Source organism: Pristis pectinata, chromosome 6, assembly GCF_009764475.1.
Source record: "Pristis pectinata isolate sPriPec2 chromosome 6, sPriPec2.1.pri, whole genome shotgun sequence".
In the NCBI taxonomy this organism is placed as follows: Eukaryota; Metazoa; Chordata; class Chondrichthyes; order Rhinopristiformes; family Pristidae; genus Pristis; species Pristis pectinata.
The window spans coordinates 28380417-28403197 of record NC_067410.1 but is presented as its reverse complement, the minus strand read 5'-3'; the positions used below and the strand labels follow the sequence as shown (position 1 = coordinate 28403197).

The 22781-nt window shown below is 41.3% G+C and overlaps 1 protein-coding gene across 1 annotated transcript in view; it reads right to left on the bottom strand.

Annotated features, from left to right (window-relative positions):
- The window catches only part of LOC127571346 (receptor-type tyrosine-protein phosphatase gamma-like), a 536499-nt gene that overhangs the window by 179519 nt on the left and 334199 nt on the right, over positions 1 to 22781 (bottom strand). The window contains 2 exon segments of the mRNA XM_052017635.1: positions 2436 to 2593; positions 15178 to 15244. Coding sequence (XP_051873595.1) covers positions 2436 to 2593; positions 15178 to 15244 — 225 coding nt within the window.

The following is a 22781-nucleotide window of genomic DNA, read 5'->3' as shown; positions in this document are numbered from 1 at the left end:
GATCACCAACAAGAGCTTTGAGAGAACTCAGCTATGATCAATGCAGACCACACCGGACACTTACAGGCTTTACTGAAGTGTTACTGGGATTCATGGACTGTTTGCTGATTATAGTTGTGTTCAATGGCAAACTCAAGAACTGCCTATGATGCAGATGAAGGCCACAGCTCTGACATAGAAACAAGGTCCAGTAAGGCCTCAAGAAATTCAGAATCCCAATGAAAACTGGGATTACGTTATCCACAACTACTCACTTTTGAGAAAGTCGGTCAATGCTGGTGCAAGCACTGCAGATAGTCACCAGAGAAACCAGGCTGGAGCGTACAATCAAACCAGGAAGCAGAATATGCTTCAACCTCCAGCTACTTCCCTTCAACCAACATGCACAATCTTAATATAGCAACACCGTGTCCACTTTGCACTACAATGGACATTGTTTTTGGTTGCTCTAATTGTGCTTTTTCTTGTATAATTTTATATAATTTAGGTTTTATTTTATGTTTTTCTTGTGAATGTCCTGTCTTTAATGCTATGTTCCTGTGATGCTGCTGCAAGTAAGTTTTTTTATTGCACCTGTGCATACATGTCCATGTGTATATGACAATAAACTCAATTTTCGACTTTCTTTCAAGCACAGTCATCAGCCTTATTGCCTACAATAACACTAAGCACCTTTTGTTCATTTACTTTGTTACATCTTCTTTCATTCACCAAAGCAATGGACAGAATGTGATTCCTATGATAGTTAAATGTGGCAAAACAAACAATGCTTCTAAGCAGCAGACTGTGTCACCTTATAAGTCATTAACCAGAGTTATGACAATATGAAACAGAACTTAACTGTAAACATGTATGTATGCATGGCACATAACAGAATTGGGCAAGTATATGTAAACAGATCCCAAGGACCTGCAATGAAAATTGTTACTGAAAGCAACTGAGAAAAAATAATATATAAGCAAAACTGAAAATCATTGCAAACCTCTGCATTGTTAACAAAGTATCTGACTCTGCATGAAGTAATCTCATGCATTGGAGTTATCTTGGATACTGGAACCTAAACTCATGTGCTTTGCTTCATGCGATACAATTGGGCTTTTCATGTATTTGTTCAACAAATCCCAAATAACATACAAACCCATGTATTTGTTATAATAAAATAGAGTAAAATAGAGGGCTATGGGTAAGCCTAGTAATTTCTAGGGTAGGGACATGTTCGGCACAGCTTTGTGGGCCGAAGGGCCTGAATTGTGCTGTAGTTTTTTTTCTATGTTCCCATCTTAATGTTGCTTCACACAGTATTAAATATTCAAGTGAAACTAAAAATTGCACATTTTGCTTCCTGCTTTGTTGCCTATGGAATTCTTCAATGTGACTGGCTGCTCAGCTTGCTAGATAATATCAATGCCTGCGATCTCCTAGAGATGTCACCTGTCAAGAATTGGCATCAGGAAAAGTGAACCGCATGTCACACAGACCATTATATCCTTACAGGTAGATTTCTTCATGGTCTATAGTTTGCACCATCTCTTTCCCACTAATCACAAAATCTCGGCTAAAAAAATTTAAGAAAATAGGCCCATGATTAAGAATATAATTTCTAAGAGTAATTTAAAAAAAGTCCGAAAACCACTTAAGAGAAATTTACTCAAACACACCTTTAGAATTCAGTTGCTGCTAATGGCATAGCAGATACAGAATTTTGCCATATATTCCCTTCAGCTCATCAATACTAATTTGTCCTCACAATAGGACCGATTGCTAAACCTCACTTTGAAAATATCTGCATGATTCAACACAATAATAATTACTGAATATAAAATCAGTCCTTCCAACACATTCCAGCAATCTTGATGTCCTTTGCATTATGCTGAGTTGGTTACTTGGGATTGAACAATCTCTTACAAAAAAAATTATGCTGCACTGCAATGTGAAGAAAATATTCTGACAACAATAAACACATCCTGCGCCAAAGAACATATGTCTGTTGCCATTTAATATCTCAATGCATCAATGCAAAATGTTTTGTTAAAACAGTTAAACAGTACTCACAAAATTCAATGCATCTACAAAAATTATACTGTAAATGCGGAGAGTAAAACCTGGCAATAAGATCTACGTTTATAAATTGTACTTCTTTAATATTATGAAATCAGCCAGATGATCTAGTCAAAGATAAAACTAAGCCACAAGTAAGCTTAAGAGCTAAATGTAAATGATGGCAGGCATGGATCACCCTCTTTATCACAGAAAATTTGTTCAATCACACATCTTTGTTGGCAATAACAACAGCGGTGAAATGTATTGGAGAAGAGACAGTGGCATTTGTAAAAAGACAACACCATCTTTAATTAAAACGAATGGTACTTTAAAAATCTGCTGCCGAGGCAATAATATGCAGGTCCATAGATTCCCCATTACTAGTCAATACACACCTGCTCAAGGGAGATAGAGATAGGCCTGCTGAAGACTATCCATTCCACATTTTCACCGCATGGCGGCTTTGTCAGAGAGCCAGAGTATCTGTAGTAACTCCCAAGTGTGGCTGGCAGCAAACGTCCTAGTATAAAGGGATCCAGAAAAGTTTCTTTCTCTGTAGAAGAAAATGAATATTAATAGAGAATAAATACTGACAAATTTTCATAGCTTGAAAGGCAGACATCATGTTAACTATGGCACAAATTATTGCATCAATTTTTTTATTTGCAATGAAAATTCATAGAAAGTTTACAGCCATTCGGCCCATTAAGTTCAGGCTGGCTCTCTACCAGAGCAGCTTTCTAGTTCCACCATGAGTTTTTATCTCTACGGTCTTGCACATTTTTCTCCACTGTATATTTATCCAATTCCTTCTTGATGGCCACAGTAGAACCTACCTGCATAACATCTGAGGGCAGTGCATTCCAGATTCCAACTGCATGTATGAATACATCTTTTCTTCATGTCATTCAATTCTCTTCCCTTTTATTTTACGTCATTTTATCCAAACCAAAGGGAACAGCCTGCCACTATCCACCCTGTCTGGACTCTTCTTCATTTTATATTCTTCTTTTAAACCTTCTCTTAGTATTCTCTTCTTCAAAAAAACAGTCCCAGTCCCTTATGACTGTATTTCCCCATCCCAAGAACTATTCTTGTAAGTATTTCATGGACCCTCACTGATGGTTTCCAATCCTTCCTATAACTTCACTAGAATCAACGCAATACTCCAGCTAACACAGGACCAGTGTCTTGTAAAAGTTCAGCTCAGTTTCCCTGTGTTTCTATTCTTTTTCTCTAAAGATAAAGCCCAAAATTGTGTCTGTCTTATTAACCACTTTCACAACATGTCCTGCTATTTTCAATGACTTATGCATACATAACCCCCTGTACCACTTTTAGAACAGTGTCCTTCATTCAACATTGCCTCTCCTCATTCTTCAGACTAAAATGCATCACCTAACATTTTTTTGCATTAAAATGTGTCATCATGCATCTGGCAATTCCACTGGCCTGCTTATACTCTGCTGAAACCCATCCACTTTGCAGTATCCTCCTCGTAGATCACAATAGTGCCCAAGTTTTGTATGATTCACAAATTTAGAAACATTCCGGAACTGGGAGTTTTGGACTTTGTCACACACACACACGAAGAGTTTAGTTTTGGGGTTAACGTTCGAGGTTTAACATTCTTGAATTCTAACATACTAACATTTTTTTTAACTTTTATTTTACGTATTATCATAAGTAGTGATTAATAAAATAGTTTTTAACACTGAATCATGCTCAGTGTGTTTCTTTTGTTGCTGGTTTGTGACAAAATTGGGGGCTCATCCGGGATTTGAACCCGGGACCTCTGTATTCATGCTATTAATGTCCCTTTTATACCGTGGGTCTCAGCTTGGCTAGGAAGCCTGTTATGTATCACCTTATCAAATGCCTTCTGGAAGTCCATGTACACCACATCAACTGCATTACCCTCATCAGGTCTAACCATTACCTCATCAAAAAATTCTATCAGATTTTCTTTTGTCACTCCTTTGTCTTCAGGATGCCATTAGTGTAATCATTACATCTATTCAAGTTCAAAGCCAAACTCTGAAGAGAGGAAGGGTAGAGAATGATTGGATGACTATATTACACATGCTGTGAATGACATTTTATAGCAATGTGTCATATATATGGTTGGTAAACAAGAGTTATTCAATTTCTAATGTACTTTAATTTGCTACTGACAAGTTGTACAGCACAGTCTGCCCCAGAGCAGAATTTCTTGGATCTGTGGTCATTTGAGGTTTGCAAAATCTGATTTGTTTGTCTCTAGATACCAGTACAATTAGGCTCTCAAAAGTTTGCTTGTGGCTAGCTCTGTAACATTGTCAGCACTGGTGCATGGACAGACTGTGCTACCATTTCTTGATTAAAGCAAGGAAATGATCTCAGTAAGATCATTAAAGAATGAGTGAATAAAGAAGCCAGTAAAAATCTGAATTTATGCTGTATTATTAACACAGTAAAATACTAATGTAGCTTTAGAAATTCAAAAGTGTTGGCATTAGGGGAGGTTTTAAGCAGTTCCGGGAGAGGAAAACAGGTTTGTGGAAGAAAATTCTGGAGGTTAGAATGCAGACCATTGCTGGGGTGAAGGAAGTTGGGACAACACCAGGGGCAAGAGTTAGAAGAAAGCAGAGGTCTTGGGGGTTATAGGAGATTACAGAAATAGGGAGGTTTGAGACCATAGTAAAAAAGTTAAACTGCTGTTGGAATATGCATAATAGAGCTTGCCTTACCCTCATTTTTTCTTTCTTCAAAACTTAAATCAGAAACGATTAGACAAAGTTTGCAAATACCCTCAATTTAAAGTACTACCTCTCAGGACTCAGTAACTTCATTCCATTTAAAACTTAATCCATGCATTTAAAAGGATTTTTGTATGTGTCAGAAAATTATATCCTCAGTAGAAAATTCTTCAATTTTAGAATATGGTTCCTCAGACAAGCAACTTTATTTTGCATATTTTTGTACCCTACGTGGTCTTTCCTTAATTGAAAGCAGTACTTCCTGTTGCATGATGTAAAATACATAAATTTAATAAAAACATGTACATGAACGGAAAGATGGGAAAGAAGATAGTACTCCCAATGCAATTAACTTATTTTCTGTCAGCTAACAGTACTGTGAATAAAAAGCAAAAACAACATTTAAAAACGTCTGACACACAAGAGATTCTGCAGATGCTGGAATCTGGAGCAACACACACAAAATGTTGTTGGAACTCAGCAGGTCAGGCAGCACCTATGGAGGGAAATAAACTGTCGATATTTTGGGTTGAGACGCTTCATCAGGACTGGAAAGGAAGCGGGTAGAAGCAAGAATGGAACAGTAAGGGGAGGGGGAGGAGCACAAGCTGGCAGGTGATAGGTGAGTTCAGGTGAGAGGGGGAAGGTAGGTGGGTGGGGGAGGGGGGATGAAAGGGAATGATGTGAGAAGCTGGGAGGTAATTGTCCACTGTCTTCTCCTATCAGATTCCTTCTTCTTCAGCCCTTTGCCTCTTCCACCTATCACCTCCCAGCTTCTCACATCATTCCCTTTCATCCCCCCTCCCCCACCCACCTACCCTCCCCCATTACTTGAACTCACCTATCACCTGCCAGTTTGTGCTCCTCCCCCTAACTTTCTATTCTGGCTTCTGCTCTCTTCCTTTCCAGTCCTGATGAAGGGTCTCAACCCGAAATGTCAACTGTTTATTTCCGTTCATAGATGCTGCCTGAGCTGCTGAGTTCCTTCAGCATTTTGTGTGTGTTGATTTAAAAACTTCCGTCCATGTATCCTTTTCCTACCATCTTCACTTGATGGTAAAATCAGAACAGCCTCTACTGAAATTGTATGTTAAAATTGCAGTCAGGATCCAATGATGTTATTGAATTCCAGTTTGTATAGAGTCATAATGCAAAGAAACAGACCCTTTAATGTGTGTCGACCATCAAATTGTTATTTTATACTACTCCTACATTAATCCCATTTTATTCTCTTCACTTTCCCATGTGTCACTACTGCTTCGAAATTCTATCAAATTTTCAGAATAAACAAACAAACGTTTAGAGAAGTCCCAGGAGATGTATTTCACTGTGTGTTTCGATGTACATGTGGCTAATAAAGGAATCTAATCTAATCTAACATTGCTTTGGATATCCACATTTTTAACATCAGAACAGCTGGCAAATCACAAGGTATTCTGCAGAGGTCACTCCACCACAGTGAAGGCTAATACTCAGATAGCTGAAGACAGATGACGGTGTTCTACCAGCTGAAGTTCCAGTGCTGGAAACCAAGTGACCCCTACTCTTAACCAAATAAAATGCTTAAGAAGGATCTCAATGGCATCAAGCAGGTGTCCTAGCCACATTTCTAGATGAAAAGAAATAAGGCTTTGATAGCCTCTTATAAGATTGTTACAGCCTGGCCACTCAGCCTCCTCTGGGCAGATAAGGTAAAGATTGCCTTTGAGATTCCATTTTAAATTTGTACTTATGACTATTGTGGAAGGGGAAAGGTAAGAGCTTTGCAAGAGTATAATGCTTTCTTCTGAGGCACTCAGAAGTGTTTTGCTGCTAATGCAATATTAAGCATCTGCTATTCTGCCTTAAAGATATGCATTTACATCCAACCTCAAACACTTCCTATTGCTTGGTATTGCTAAGCCTACTCTTCATTTTCGTGCCAATTTGTACTGATTTTTGTGCGGTTGGCAAGTACTTAATTAGAACGGAGTCAAGATTCCTACAGCTAACAAAAAGATGAGACTTTAATCAACTAGCTTAGTATGGCTTTCAACCTAACTAGCAGTGATCTCTCTGTAATGTTCCCTTGTTGGTTTCCAGCCAATGCCCATTCTTTTTTAACATGTATTTGAATGATAGGATCAACTTCCAGGACCAGACTAATGCAGATCCACTCATAATTGTAAAGTATCAGTGACGCCACATGACAACAAGGAAGCCAGTTCAATAGTCACTATCGAAAGGAAATTGGACGAGCGCATGAAGGAAGAAATGTGCAGATCTACGGGGAAAGAGGAGGTATGTGAGACTAATTGGATCGCTCTTTAAAATGCTGGTTCAGGCTTTTCTATGATGTCGTTATTAGAGGAGCCCTTTTAGAAGGGATCTCACTGTAGAAACAGTTCATACTCTGAGAAATAATTGAAGTAGAACCATAGGTTAATTAAAGTCATGTCTTAAAATACTTTAGGATCAGGTGGACCAAAAACATTCCCCCCAACACTTCGATCCTGCTACCACCTCCTCACTAGCCCATGGGATATATTTCAGTTTCCAGCCAGATTACTAACTTGCACCAGCCAACAGCACAGCAAGCTGCATCAGTGACATCTGTTGAAGCATTTATTTCAATCAGTTCACTAATTCCATACAAATGAACACTAAGCTTTGGAATTGCTCCCAGCACTTCACTTCTGACTTTAGATGGGTGGCTGGTTGGCTGTGCAGAGATACTGATCTCCTCTCCTCCCCACCCCCTCCATTATTTCCTTTGACTATTTACAAAATAAAATCAATAGGATAAATATAAATTAATATTCTTCTAGATTTTAATCTGCCTTCTTTCCTCTTTGCATGTATATTCTCTCTAATATTTTAAGGAGGGAACAGTACACCTAACAGATCTTTTGGTAGTTAGCAATGATGCTTCACAATTAGTCAGATGGTATTGCATATGGCAGATATGAATTTCAATAAATAATACAGTTTGTTACTGTGAAAGGTAGAAATCAAGCCTAATTCACAGTTGAAGCTGGAGGCAAGGAAGAGGAAATGGATGTTTGTAAAGATGCTCAGCCCAATGATACACTGATACAGGTATGAGACTATTTTTCCCAAAGGCAGAATCTATCCAAACTCAAGCTGCAAATCCATTTTCTGTGAAGCTAAACTAAATGCTATCCACGTAACCAAGATAATTTAAATCCATTTTGTCTATAGACATACACGCATATTGAAACAGCCAGTCCCTAAAATAATTAAAAATCTATTCCATAGTAGACTAGAACAGTAAAAAATTTATGTAACCTGTCTTCAATACTAAAAAAATCAATAGTAATGCATGCTAATCCCCATGCTGACCTAACATAACTAATTACATATATTTCAGCTGACAGGGTAAACACCATCATTAACCATTTTTCAATGCACATTGTGTCCTGAGCTTACAAAGCAATTTTAGTTTTGAAATACAATAAAGACATGAATTAAGAGAGATAATGTATCTCTCTAAAATAAAAGAAGAAAGCTATTATCTTGTTTTAATCTGTTGAGGTAGTAATTGTTTTGCATCTTTTATTTATATACAGTGACCTGTGCTCCATAAAGTAGAAGTCACAGCTCCCAAAAGAGGTTTAATATTGAACTTCTAGACAAATACAATTATCTGATTGCAAGTTCATCCACTGCAATGCATCCAACTTTATTGGTTTTTAATAATTAAATTCCGAAAATTTACCAACATTAGGTTCAAAGAAATTCAAATCGAAGAAATAAATAATTGTTCCAACTACACTTACTGTATATAGTTCCTACTTGTAGTTCAATTATAGACTTTTTAATGCTGACTCACTGAAAATAACAAATCTGTTCTAATAATCATTGTTTGTTTGGTATACAACAGATTCACTTGCAAGATGTATGGGCGTTCTGTGCATGCATGTGGAAGCAGGCTGTCCAGATACATCAGAGTTGAGCTAAATTCTATAAACAAGCATGCACACACAAACTTTCTCTCAGTCTCTCCAGCAAGGATCAAAGCACAGTGATCTGGGACAGAAGCATAAATGAATTCTTCCTCTCAACAGAGTTTTCTAATTCTGTTCTTACAAGTCAGTAAAATAGACAACAATCCCCATTTCTTCTGTTAATTACATACTTTTTGTACATAAATTATACAAAATATTAAATTGCAATTGAATATTCTGCTTGAATGGATCATACCAGACATTTTAGATACAGCACATGCAGACTGTGGAGAAGAAAAAAGTCACTTAAACATGACAAGTGCTTTGGGGGAGCCATCAAAGTGATGAGTGAAAGCTGCACAGATGATAAAATAAACTACCAGAAGCATCAAACAAAAACAGTGTCTGCAGGATATACATGATACCAATCAATGCTAAAGCACCTATTGGGGCACCTCAACAATCTTTAGAGACTAATGTGACGGAACTTATCTGTAGAGACACAACATCTGGTGAATATTGTCATGAAGATTCTTTTCAAACGGTAACCATGTCAAAGAAACAGACCAGAAGATTATGAACTGAATGCACAGGCAGCTGGAGCTGAGTAAATTGTGAATACATTTTAGACACATGATTTTCCATCTGTCCAAAATTGCATTGTGCCAAAATCTTGATGCTACATTTTTTTTAATATGAACCTGATATAATGGAACTTATTTTTAGATTTTACAGCTGTCATCAAAATTTTCTGAAGTACAACTGTCAGAGAAAGAGTTTTGACATGTTAAATAAAGTTAACCTCTAAAAAAATTCAATGAACAATTCAACATCACCAAAAATATAAATAGTACAATCATGAAAGAAAATAAAATATACAGAACTTAAGTTGAAAGCTTAACTCAAGTGGTTTATGAATGTTCTATTGACTAACACTTATCCCTCAATCACGACTTGCAGAAACAGATTAACGTAGTCATGTACCTCATTTCTACAAGACATTGCTTTCTAACATTGATTGCCACATCTGCCGCAAACACATCAACTCCATCTCAAAAGCAATTCATTGTCTATGAATCGATTTTGAGATATTCAAAAGACTTAAAACAATGTTACGTAAGGGCAAGTTTCTTTCAATGTTCTCAAAGTTATACCATGAATGTAAACTCTTACCTACATTTTTGGCAGTGTAGCAGGGTTTCTCATAGCATGCCCCTGGGGACTGTATAAATAGTATTACAACTTAGCAGGGTTATATTATTTCTCCCTCAAAAAAATCATAAATAATTTCCGCTGTATCAGAGCTTATACTTTCCTGAACTGCTTCGATATTGTTCCCTGACTGTGATGGTACCAGGACTCCTGATATGCAGCCATTGACAGCTCCAGCATAAACCTACTTGGATTTGCTGAATCATGGAACCTCTTTGTAAGGGGAAATGGCACTAAAATAACAAAGAAACCAATTCACAGACAGCTTGCTATGTCCACATTTTAGTCATCTTTATCCCTGGGAGTTATAATTACCAGGTCTTGAGTTCACACCTGTCACAAAAACTTTGATGTAAAATTAACACATGACATTAAAAAATATATTACAGTATATCTTTGGTACTTATTTAACACACCCTGTAGTTACATTAAATTCAATGACACTTTAGAAAAAGGTTTGAATTTTTGTGGGAGCCAGAATTTTCAGACAGGCAGAAAATTCATAGAAACCCTCAAGAAGGTGCTTTGGGCTTCTGGTTCTAACCAGAGTTCTAACAGATGTTTGGGGCAACCCCCACAGAAACTCAGCCCCCACATAATATGCTTGCACAGGCTGTTCCATCAAGCTGGGCAATAATATCAATCAAATATTCCTGTAAAGTACTAGATTAGTAGGAGGAACTGTGTGGATTGAGGAGAAAGGTCAGTTCACAGAGAAAACCCACAAAATAAAATATTCACACGTGTCCAGTTTGGGTTTCATCATAACCACACAGTTACAGACTTCATCAGAGCCTTGGTCCAAACATGAACCAAATAGCTGAGTTCCAGAGGTGAGATATGTGATTGCTCAATGTTAAAGCAGCATTTGACTGAGTTTGGCATCAAGGAATCCTGGTGAAACTGAAGCCAATGGGCATCAAGGGGAAAAGGCTGCAGTGGTTGGAGATTTATCTTGCAATAGGGGAGAAAGTTATGGTTGTGGCTGTGGGAAACTAATCATCCCATCCCCAGGACTTTGCTGCCGGTGTTTCTCAGGGGTGTCCCAGGCCCAACCATTTTCAGCTGTTTCATCAATCATCTTTCACAATAAGATCAGAAGTGGGGATGTTCACTTATGTTTGCACAATGTTTATTTTTCAGATGATAAAGGAGTCCGTGCCTGTGTACACCCAGATCTAGAAAACATTCAGGCAAGAGTGTCATTTGGCCAAACATGTGCCAGTAAAAGACAATCTCCTTGACAATCAAAGATAATACCATGGTGAGCTGCCACGCTATCACCATTCTGGGACTCACCTTGGGCCAGACACATAAACACTATGGCTGCAGGTAAGAGACTCGGTATCCTGTGGCAAATCACTAGCTCCTGACACTTCAAAGCCAACTTTTTAGCACAAATTTCTTGGAAGGTTTCTTTTCAATAAGCTATAGGATATCATTTCATGTCCTCTGAACTGCTACAAGGTTAAAAGAAAGCAATTTCTTCTGTGGCCCACTGTTTAACACTGAGAAATTAGCCAAGGGACCAAATGTGACCAGAAGTGTTTGTTATTTTAATGCTTCTAAACCTTAACACCCTCACTGTGTCTAGAATCTTCTCTGGGCCAATCTGTATTCCAAACAAGCCCAGCCAGCACAGACCATTATTTCTTCAAAGCTTCTACTTTTATGTATATCACATATTTTTTTTAAAAATGACAGCAATATCTCATAATAATTAACAATTAAAGAGACAATTATACACTTTGCCAGAAGGATTTTAAATATTGGTTTTAAAATGAGGCCATCATAAAAGCAACAAAGAATTTTTTCCCCAGTTACAGAATTGTCCAACAGGCTAAAAAGAGATTCCACATTTAAAGACAATTGACAAACTAATTATTTATCATTTTAATGTCAGAGTAATGCCAACGGGGAACACAATTTACTACTGCTTCAATATTGAATGAAAAGCAAAAACATGGAGATGCTGTAAGTCTTCAGGTAGCATTAGTGGAGATAGCAGGTAATTTACTTTCTCAGGTGGAGTCTCTTAATTCAAAATGGGGTACTGACAAACAGTAACAAAAACAGAAAATGTTGGAAATACTCAGCAAGTCAGGCCGCATCTGTGGGAAGAGCAACCGAGTCAACATTTCAGGTCAGAGACCCTTTGACCCTGTTGCTCTTTCCACAGATGTGACTTGACTTGCTGAGTATTTCCAGCAATTTCTGGTTTTGTTTTAGATTTCAAGCAACTGCAGTTTTTAAAATTCTTTACTGATGAGCAGTACTTGAAAATGAATATTACAAAGAAAATATTTCTTTCTTTCCCTGTTAATCAGTTCCTTTTTAAATAATGTGAATCAAAAATTGATTTGCCTTCTGAGAAAGAAATCTGAGCTACAAATATATTTGCATGTGAGTGTTTCTGGCTGGGAAACCTCGAAATAGCCAGAAATGAGAGAAGTTATATATAAGGCCTCATTAATGATTTTTATTATTGTGCCACCCAGAAACTGGGTAATTGAGAGCTTAGACTCTGCCAGGCGGGAAAGCCAAGGGAAAAAAGTAGCCAGGGAAATGGGCATCAATATTCACATACTGGACAGAACACCCTATATTTCAAATGGGAAATTAGCTGGCCTGTGTGATATCAATATGGTCTGTGATCTGTACTGTATAATTTTCCTGATTAGGGTCTATGTAAAGATGGAGTCCTAGACCAATTCAGGATGGCAGTTGTCTCAGAAATGTCTGACAGGCACAATGACACAGCATTATTTTGGTCACTGTTGAGCTTTGTTGGCTCATCACCAAACACTGAAATAAATTGAAACTACTCTTTGAGCAATCAGTCCAACAGGAATTTATGGATAGCACTGGTGGTAAGGTGGGTGGGAGGGAGGAGGAGTGGGTGGTGGGCAATATTCTTCTTGGTAAGGCAAAACAAAACAAACCTCGCACCCCACCACCACCACCCCCCCCCCCCCCCAACTCAATGTCTCAACCACAAACTGAGCCTTGGCAATGTTGGTAATGCTAGCCAGGGACCACCGGGCATAGAGGATGAACAGGTCAGCTAATTGCAAGTGATCATAAAGGTTGCAGGAAGAGATGAGTAAAAAATCTGTACAGTATTTATAGAGTGCAGTTGAATTCCCTTTCAGAATGTATTAATGTAGAGAACATGCGAGCCAATTCATGCACTGTAAATTTCCACAAAAAGTGTGAAGATTTCAGACAGATAATCTGTTTTACTGACATCAATTGAGGGATAAAGGTCAAGAATTTGTAGGGGATGAAGGGTCCCAGCATAGTGGAAGAGCAAGAGGTCAAAGGGAAAAGAGTCAGGGAAAAGATATCACTGCGGGAAACATGCTGATTGGGGAAAGACAGCATGCTTTATTTGCTTGAAGAACTGAAGGAAGCACTCTATTTCTCTGTTCCACCATGCCAGAAAAGAATTTGCTTGCTGAATCTTACTCCCCGTGCCTCCCTTTTCCTGCTGAGCTTCCTGTTAAATTGGAACAACTGATAAAATCATTGAACATAGTTTAATGTAAATAATAAAATTACTGATATGAATGTTAAGAGTGGTTATGTGGGCACTCCCAAACTCAGTACAATAAAATCTGAAGTAACTGTACAAAAAGTGAGTCAGGGTCAGGTTTCACACTTTCAGGGAGCATGGTAGGGAGTTAAACTCTGTGCATCATTTTGTTTTTTCTAAAGATTTTGACAGATGCTGCAATTTTTTTAACTGCATTCAACAATTTTCCTTTTTTTATATAACTGGGCATCTCCCTCAATCTTTCTCATTTATTTATATTCACCAGTTGTCTTGTCAACCAGCAGTAATATCAGTCCAGCTGACAAGTTTATGCAGAAATAATTAAACCATTAACCAAGTGCATCACAAAGCTAAAATAATGACTGTGATTTTGTACTCAGATGTAAACTGCCCATGCTTGCTGTTTGTCTATAAATATGTTCCCATTTACGTTCTGCTATGACCCTCCAGCAAAAACCTGGTGAATGAACCTGTCAAATTCTCATGAGTATGGCCTTCTATGACAAGTGTCATAAGGCAGGAAGGCTAGAATAAGATCTGCCTATGAAACAGCCAAGAGGAATTTTGATACCTAACTCAACTACTCCTCTGGCTTAGCCAGCTGTCAATACTGACAAAAACAAGGAATATTTCTGAATGTTATTGACATTCAGCAGCATTTCAAAACTATTAAGTATATTCAAAAACATTACTAAGTAATTAATGAAAAACATTAAGAAAATGAAAGTTTAAAAACTAAATACATTTAATACATTTACCTAGATGTCTCAGTCATGGAAAATAATTCCCTACACCAGGTGCAACCAGGCGCAGGTTGTTAAAGTGGTGGGGAATTTCAAAAATTTTGTGAACCTTTACTAAGAGTTCTGATATCAGAGCACAGTTGAAGATATGCAGCAAACATCTGTGGGAAAGTTCAATACTTCCACATGCAGGCACAGAAACTTTGATCCTGATGGCCGTTAGGCAGGTTACATGCAGAACTGCCGGCACTTCCCACAAACCCGAGGTCAAAATAGGCACTGCTCAGTTCTTGTTTACTATAGCCTTGGCAAAACCTAGCACATTCTCTTAATGTAAATATATCAAATGGTTTGAGGTTGCTAGAAATGCTAATTGGCTAAATACCCACACAGACAAGGTCGTATTGTCTATTCGAAGTTCATCTGTTGCATTTTCTACATGCAAAATGAAAGTACTGTGAAATTGTGAAAATTCTTCAGCCATGCTTCATATCATATTTCTTTCAGTAGCTCAAAATCTGTACCTCACACTAACACAGTTGTTTAAGAAATGCTTTATTCAAGGCTGCACTTTTTCTCAACTTCAGCAGTTGGAAACAAAGCTGTGGCATTGCACTAGGACTCAGAAATATAAAAGCAGATTCAAAATCAAATGATGATTTATCACACAAAACAGATGGCACTCATTAATCACATTATTCATTTTTAATGGAAAAATATTAAATGTTAATGAAAGGATTCTTTATGATCATTGTAATTACAGGATTGGATTTAATGTATGTGCAGAATATTTCAAATTTAGCTATGTTAATAAAACAAATGAATATGCATATTTAATCTGTTTTGCACACTGGGACTGGGCAAAAATTCAACTGGTCAAAGATATAATTCCCACAAATCTTTTTATTTCTATGAAAGGAAGCAGTAAGTAGCTTACTCACCATGATGCACGACTCCCTTCAAACCTCTGATAATAGGAACCAGTGCAAGGTTGTCCTGGTGGGTGACCTGTGTGTAAAGGATATGCATTGTTAATTCCTCCGAGCCACAGATAAAAACAATCTTCAATTTTAACCTTCAAAGAAAAGATATTATCTGATCACCAGCTTTGCTTTCAAAGTCATCCATGGATATTGTACTTAAGTACATAAGACTAGAAGTATAAGGAACTGACACTACACAAATCTTACAAAAAAATAATTACATTTTCAAGAACCAAATACTTGAGGAGATGGGTGAAGCTTTATCTGACCTCATTCAAACATAAGATGAAAGGAACTTTAATCACAGGCACCAGGATTCACAGAATCACAGAATGGTAATAACACATGAGGAGCTGATTCAGACTGCCAAGTTGTACCAGCACTGCATGAAATGCCATCCAGCTAGCACCACTCCTGCCCCTTCACCTGAGCATTACAGGTTTTTTTTCTGTTTGAGATACTTACCAAATTCCATTTTGAATCCACAATTGAACCTTCCTCCATTACTACCCCCAGCAATGCATTCTAGATGCTCAGCAAAGATTTCCCTCGTGATTCCCTTTTGGAGATCACATGAAATTTACAAAATTCTTACTTGGCTTAACAGGGTAGATACAGAGGTGAAATTGTGCCCTTACACCCAAGCCTAAGCCATTAATATATGTCAAGAAAAACAATAGCCCTAATACTGTACAACTTTTTCTAGTCCAACAAATGACTTTTCATTAATACTGTTTCATGTTGCACAGCTAACTTTCTATCCATATTGTTTAGACTCTTTATTCTGTAGCCTTAGAGTCACATTGTCATACAGAACAGAAACACCCACCAAGTCCACGCTGACCATGAACCACCCATTTACACTAATCCTACACTAATCCCATTTCATTCCTCCTGCATTCCTCGACACTCCCCAGATTTTACCAACCAATTACACTACAGTCTATTTACAGTGGCCAATTAATCTAACAACCTACACATCTTTGGGACGTGGGAGGAAACCGGAGCATCTGGAGAAAACCTATGTGACCACAGGGAGAACATGCAAACTCTACACAGACTGTACTGGAGGTCAGGATTGAACACGGGAAACCGGAGTTTATAAGCAGCAGCCCTACCAGCTGAACCACTGTGGTGACATCATGTAGCATTTGTGTGTCATTATGTGAACACTTCTGTTCAACACCCTTTGGAAGTCTATATACCACATCAATGGCATTCCTCTCATTGATTCTCTCTGTTACTTCATTGAAACCCTCTATCCAGTTAGGATTACTTCACAATATTACAATAATAAAAAGGATTGCTCTAGTGCATCAATCCAGAAAAAAAATGAAAGAATATTTAAAAAACATAGCTAGCACTTGAAAAGTTAGGTATAAATTCTTGTGTATTTTTAAGATGCCACGAGTAATATATAGTTAAAAGCCTACCAAAACATTTAAAATTTGCACTATTCTTCAGCCCACATACTTTCAGTTTTTGTTAGCTCTGTTGTTGACCAGTGACTTCAAACTGCTTATGCTTTACTTTGTTGATTAATATCAGACCAGTTTTTTGTTAACTTACATAATTCCTAATATTATTCAGAAGACTACAATCAGGTTTTTGATGTGAACCAGAGCTGCCTTAGCATTTTTTTGGTTGAAGGAGGAAGCAAGAGATTGAGGATTCCAGCTCCAGGTTACTGTAAACTATAATTTTCTTCATTTTACATGCAACTTTCAAGTCTTTCAGTGTTCATTAAATCATTGCACCCTAGAAGATATAAAGCTGTTTTTTGAATTCATCACCTTTAAGTGACATTCAGAAATGAGTGTGATTGATTCTGTGGGGATGGGATAGTGGGAAGAGAGATTTATAGAGAGGACAGTATGAAAGGGTTCATAGAATGTGGAAGACTTAGTGGACAGCATCGAAGGCTGAGAAACAAAAATTGTTTAGGTCTATCATAACTACTATGTTTAAATACATCTTGTTCTAGCATTATATTTTATTATAATACACACAGCTCCTACCTCTACTCTGATACCTGTATCTATCACTACCTTAGCCAATACAACTTCTTGTTTCCTGATTTCTTTCAAGCATTCAACTAGGAATGAAATGCAAGGAGTAAAATTCTCAGATAATATGAAACTGTAAGGAAATATTGTAAATATGAAGAAATTAAAAGATAGCTTGGATTTGTTTGCAACAACACGAGCCTGAGGTATTTCCTGGAGGTTAAGGAAAGTTAAAATTAATTTAAAGGTAGAAGAGGAAATTAAATTTAGGAATGTGAAATATTTCACACCACAGATGGCATTATGAATTAAAGACATGTTTGTAACACTAGATTCAATTATTCCAAGGTTTCCAGCTCAAAAGCATTGATCAATATGCAAGAGATTTACATAACGTCAATAAAGAGCACAGAACCCTTGTGTACCAACTCTTTAAAGGCAGACTGAGGTCACCTTAATCAAAAATTAAATTTGTTAGATGGTAATATCAGAAGATAAACTTGTATACAGTTCACCCTGTTGGTTGGAGAAGCATGTTGATGTGACAACCATTAAGTTCGGAAGGAAGTGAGAACACTTTGATGTTTTGGATTTAAATATCATCCTTCATTTAATGAATCTACCTTAATATTGCCACTGATTCAGATGAATATGAGGTTTGAAATTTCATTTCAGAGACTTTAGTACACACACTTAATGCAATAATGATGGAGTGCTCCACTGTAAGTGGCTACATAGACTGATAAAGCCTGAGAGAAAGACCCATGGTCAATGTAGTTCAATACCTTCAGGACTCATTCACCTTTAATAGCAGCTGAGACTCTTACTGTATGAATGGAACAATTTCCTGGTCTTGGCATTTCAATAGGGGTTGTTTCCATATTATATTGATAATGTGATCAAAATTTAAATAATGATCTTTTCAATATCTCAAATCATTATTGTTGGTACTAATCCTAGTCTCTTGGCCTACTGCAAGGGAAAAAACATATTAGAGCTATTAGAGAAATATATTGCATTTGAAAAAAAACAATTTGGATAACCTTGGCAAAATCTAATTTCCTAGTAATGATTCGATTCAATTACTTTTGGATTTTAATATAGCAAGGTTTCCAGCTATTTATTGTTTCCCTAAATTTCACCTTAACAAATATGTTAACTTATTCAAAGTTGTAACATCTCAGTTCATGGGCTTATTGGTCAGTCACAGCTGCTTAAATACAGCTTGCACTTCTTGGAGGAGATGAACTAAGGCAGTATAAGAGGCTCAGTAAAGTGTTAAGTGATACAGAAATAAGACCATTGTGGCGACTCACCGTCTAGTCGGGCGAACTGGTTCGGCAGTCGGGTCACGCGGCGTCGGAGCGACGAGGCCCAAGATGGCGGCAGGCCTCGTCTTTCCGAGCGACGGGGAGAACCCGCGCGCGGGAAAGTCCTGATGACGTAGGACTTACGTCATTGCCGGTTGTTTTGGGCGGGAACATTCTCCCTTAAAGGGCCCGCACAAGGTGGGAAAATAAACCAGTTCTGTTTGGCAATCCTCCGAGTAGAGTCGTTTTATTCCGCGGTAGCAACCGCTACATTGGTGACCCCGACGGTCCAAACAGCTTTTGGACCCGCGAAATGGACGACAGCGCAGCAGCCAACGCAGTGGCCCTCAAGCTGCCCACCTTTTGGGCACTTCGGGCCAGCGTCTGGTTTGACCAGGCCGAAGCGCAATTCCACCTTCAGCAGATCACCTCCGACTCCACGAAGTACTACCATGTGGTTAGCTCTCTGGACCAGGAGACAGCCGCCCAGGTTGGAGACTTCATCCAGTCGCCTCCGGAGGAAGATAAGTACCCGGCTTTCAAAGACCTTTTGATCCGGACCTTTGGCCTCTCCCGTCATGAGCGCGCTGCCCGCCTCCTTCATCTGGATGGCCTGGGGGACAGATCCCCATCCGCCCTAATGAATGAGATGCTGGCATTGGCCGAGGGACACAAGCCATGCCTGATGTTCGAACAGGCCTTCCTTGAACAGCTCCCCGATGACATCCACTTGTTGTTAGCTGACGCCGACTTCAGCAACCCCCGTGAGGTGGCCGCCCGGGCAGATGTCCTGTGGAGGGCCAAGTGCGAGAGTGTTTCGTCCGTCAGTCAAATCACCAGGCCGCGAGCTCAACGCCCGCCTCGCCCGGCCCCAGCAACCGAGCAGCCACGCCCCAGGAATGCAGACGACGACACGGGTGACCAGCCGTGCTTCTACCATCAGAGGTGGGGTGCGGAGGCCCGTCGATGCCGCCCACCCTGCAAGTTTCAGGGAAACGCCAGGGCCAGCCACCGCTGATGGCTACGGCGGCTGGCCGCCGACAGAGCCTCCTCTTCGTTCAGGACAAGAAATCTGGACGGCGTTTCCTCGTTGATACTGGAGCGGAGGTCAGTATTTTGCCCCCGATAGGCCGCGACACTCGTGACAGGCCACCAGGTCCTCTACTCAATGCCACCAACGGTACAATGATACGGTCTTTTGGCACCCGTACGCTTCAATTACAGTTTGGCGGCAGCCGCTTTACCTGGACCTTTACCCTTGCCACCGTCGCCTGACCACTCCTAGGAGCCGATTTCCTTCGGGCCCACAACCTGTTAGTCGACCTGCGAAGGAAGCGGTTAGTCCACTCTAGCACTCTCCAGACCTATCCCCTGGGAGAAATCAGCCCACCAGCCCAGCGCCTGGACTCCATTTCCCTTTCTGGCGATGATTTCGCCAAGCTCCGAGCCGAATTCCCATCGATTTTGGCACCTTCGTTTACAAATTCTAGGCCCACACACGGGGTACGACACCACATCATTACCACAGGGCCACCCCTTCATGCCCGAGCACGACGGTTACCTCCAGACAAGCTCCGCCTGGCAAAGGAAGAGTTCCGTCACATGGAGGAGCTGGGGATTGTTCGCAGGTCGGACAGCCCCTGGGCCTCCCCCCTGCACATGGTCCCCAAAGCCACCGGAGGGTGGAGGCCCTGCGGCGACTACCGCAGGCTGAATGACGCTACCACCCCGGACCGCTATCCCATCCCTCACATCCAGGACTTCGCAGCGAACTTACACGGGGCCCGCATCTTTTCCAAAGTGGACCTCGTTAGGGGATACCACCAAATCCCGGTCCATCCGGATGACATCCCCAAAACTGCGATTATCACCTCATTCGGCCTGTTCGAATTCCTTCGGATGCCGTTCGGCCTTAAGAACGCCGCGCAGACCTTCCAGCGGCTGATGGACGCGGTAGGCCGAGACCTGGACTTCGTGTTCATTTACTTGGACGACATACTGATCGCCAGCCGTAACCGCCAGGAACACCTTTCCCACCTCCGCCAGCTGTATTCCCGCCTCCGCGATTTCAGCCTCATGATTAACCCGTCCAAGTGCCAATTCGGACTTGACTCTATCAATTTCCTCGGCCACAAAATCACCAGCGACGGGGCAACACCCCTACCCGCCAAGGTGGATGCTATCCGCCATTTTGCCCGCCCCGACACAGTCAAAGGCCTACAGGAATTCCTTGGAATGGTCAACTTTTACCATCGTTTCATCCCTGCAGCAGCCCGTATCATGCGCCCTCTGTTCTCGCTGCTGGCTGGTAAGGGCAAGGACATCACCTGGACTGACGAGGCTGCGGCTGCTTTCATTAAGGCTAAAGACGCCCTGGCAGACGCCACGATGCTGGTACACCCCAGGACTGACGTCCCGACTGCCCTCACGGTAGACGCGTCCAACACCGCGGTGGGTGGGGTACTGGAACAGCTACTCGAAGGCCGCTGGCAACCCTTGGCATTTTTCAGCAAACACCTTAGACCGCCCGAACTGAAGTACAGCGCTTTTGATCGGGAACTTCTAGTGCTGTATCTGGCGGTCCGGCATTTCTGATACTTTCTAGAAGGCAGGCCTTTCACCGCTTTCACCGATCATAAGCCTCTGTCCTTTGCCTTCTCCAAAGACTCCGATCCCTGGTCAGCTCGTCAGCAGAGACATTTATCCTACATTTCCGAGTTCACAACTGACACCTAACATGTCTCCGGAAAGGATAATGTCGTTGCTGATGCACTTTCCAGACCAACCATCCACAACCTATCCTTGGGTGTCGACTACACGGCCCTAGCTGACGCACAGCAAGCCGACGACGAACTGCCCAGCTACAGAACCGCAGTCTCGGGTCTGCAGCTCTGAGATTTCTTGGTTGGTCCAGGTCAGCGGACCCTACTTTGCGACGTTGTGACTGGTCAGCCCCGCCCTATAGTCCCTGCAGCCTGGCGGAGACGCGCTTTTGACTCGGTACATGGGTTGGCGCACCCGTCCATCAGATCTACTGTCCAACTGGTCGCCAGCAAGTTTGTCTGGCATGGCCTGCGCAAACAGGTCAGTGAGTGGGCCAGGACTTGTCCGCACTGCCAGACGTCAAAAATCCAGCGACACACCAAGGTCCCACCACAGCAGTTCGAGCCTACCCGTAGGAGGTTCGACCACATACACGTCGACCTCGTGGGCCCTCTGCCGGTTTCAAGAGGAGCCCAGTACCTCCTTACCATCGTGGACCGGTTCACGAGGTAGCCTGAGGCAACCCCCCTGGCTGACATCACAACTGATTCCTGCGCCCGGGCGCTGCTCACAACTTGGGTCTCACGTTTTGGCGTTCCGGCCCACATCACTTCAGACAGAGGCACCCAATTCACTTCCAGTCTCTGGGCTGCATTAGCGAACCTGCTAGGGACGCAGCTGCACACCACCACGGCCTACCATCCTCAATCAAACGGGTTGGTGGAACGTTTTCACCGCCATCTGAAATCGGCCTTACTGGGTTGATGAGCTGCCTTGGGTCCTGCTCGGCATACGCACTGCCCCCAAAGAAGACCTCCGCACTTCGTCAGCTGAGCTTGTGTACGGGGCGCCACTAGTTGTCCCCGGGGATTTCATACCTGCCCTTCGGGACCAAGGGGAACAACCCCCAGCAGTCCTACAAAGACTGCGCGAGAAGCTTGGCGCCTTGGCCCTGATTCCCACCTCACGGCCCGGTCAAGCCCCAACCTGCCAGCCCAAGGAACTACGGGACTGTAAGTTTGTTTTCATTCGCAGGGGCACACCTCGGGCGCCATTGCAACGACCATATGAGGGACCGTTCCGAGTCATACGGAATAACGGATTCACTTTTATTTTGGACATTGGAGGCAGGGAACAGGTTTTCATGGCGGACCGCCTCAAACCGGCCCATTTGGATCTGCAACAGCCTGTCGAGGTTGCCACACCGCGACGCAGAGGCCGCCCCCCTAAGCGGCAGCTGGCACAGCCCACGGACCTTGGGGACTGTCTCGCCGGTTCTGGGGGGGGGGGTTGTGTGGCGACTCACCGTCTAGTCGGGCGAACCGGCTCGGCAGTCGGGTCACGCGGCGTCGGAGCGACGAGGCCCAAGATGGCGGCAGGCCTCGTCTTTCCGAGCGACGGGGAGAACCCGCGCGCGGGTAAGTCCTGATGACGTAGGACTTACGTCATTGCCGGTTGTTTTGGGCGGGAACATTCTCCCTTA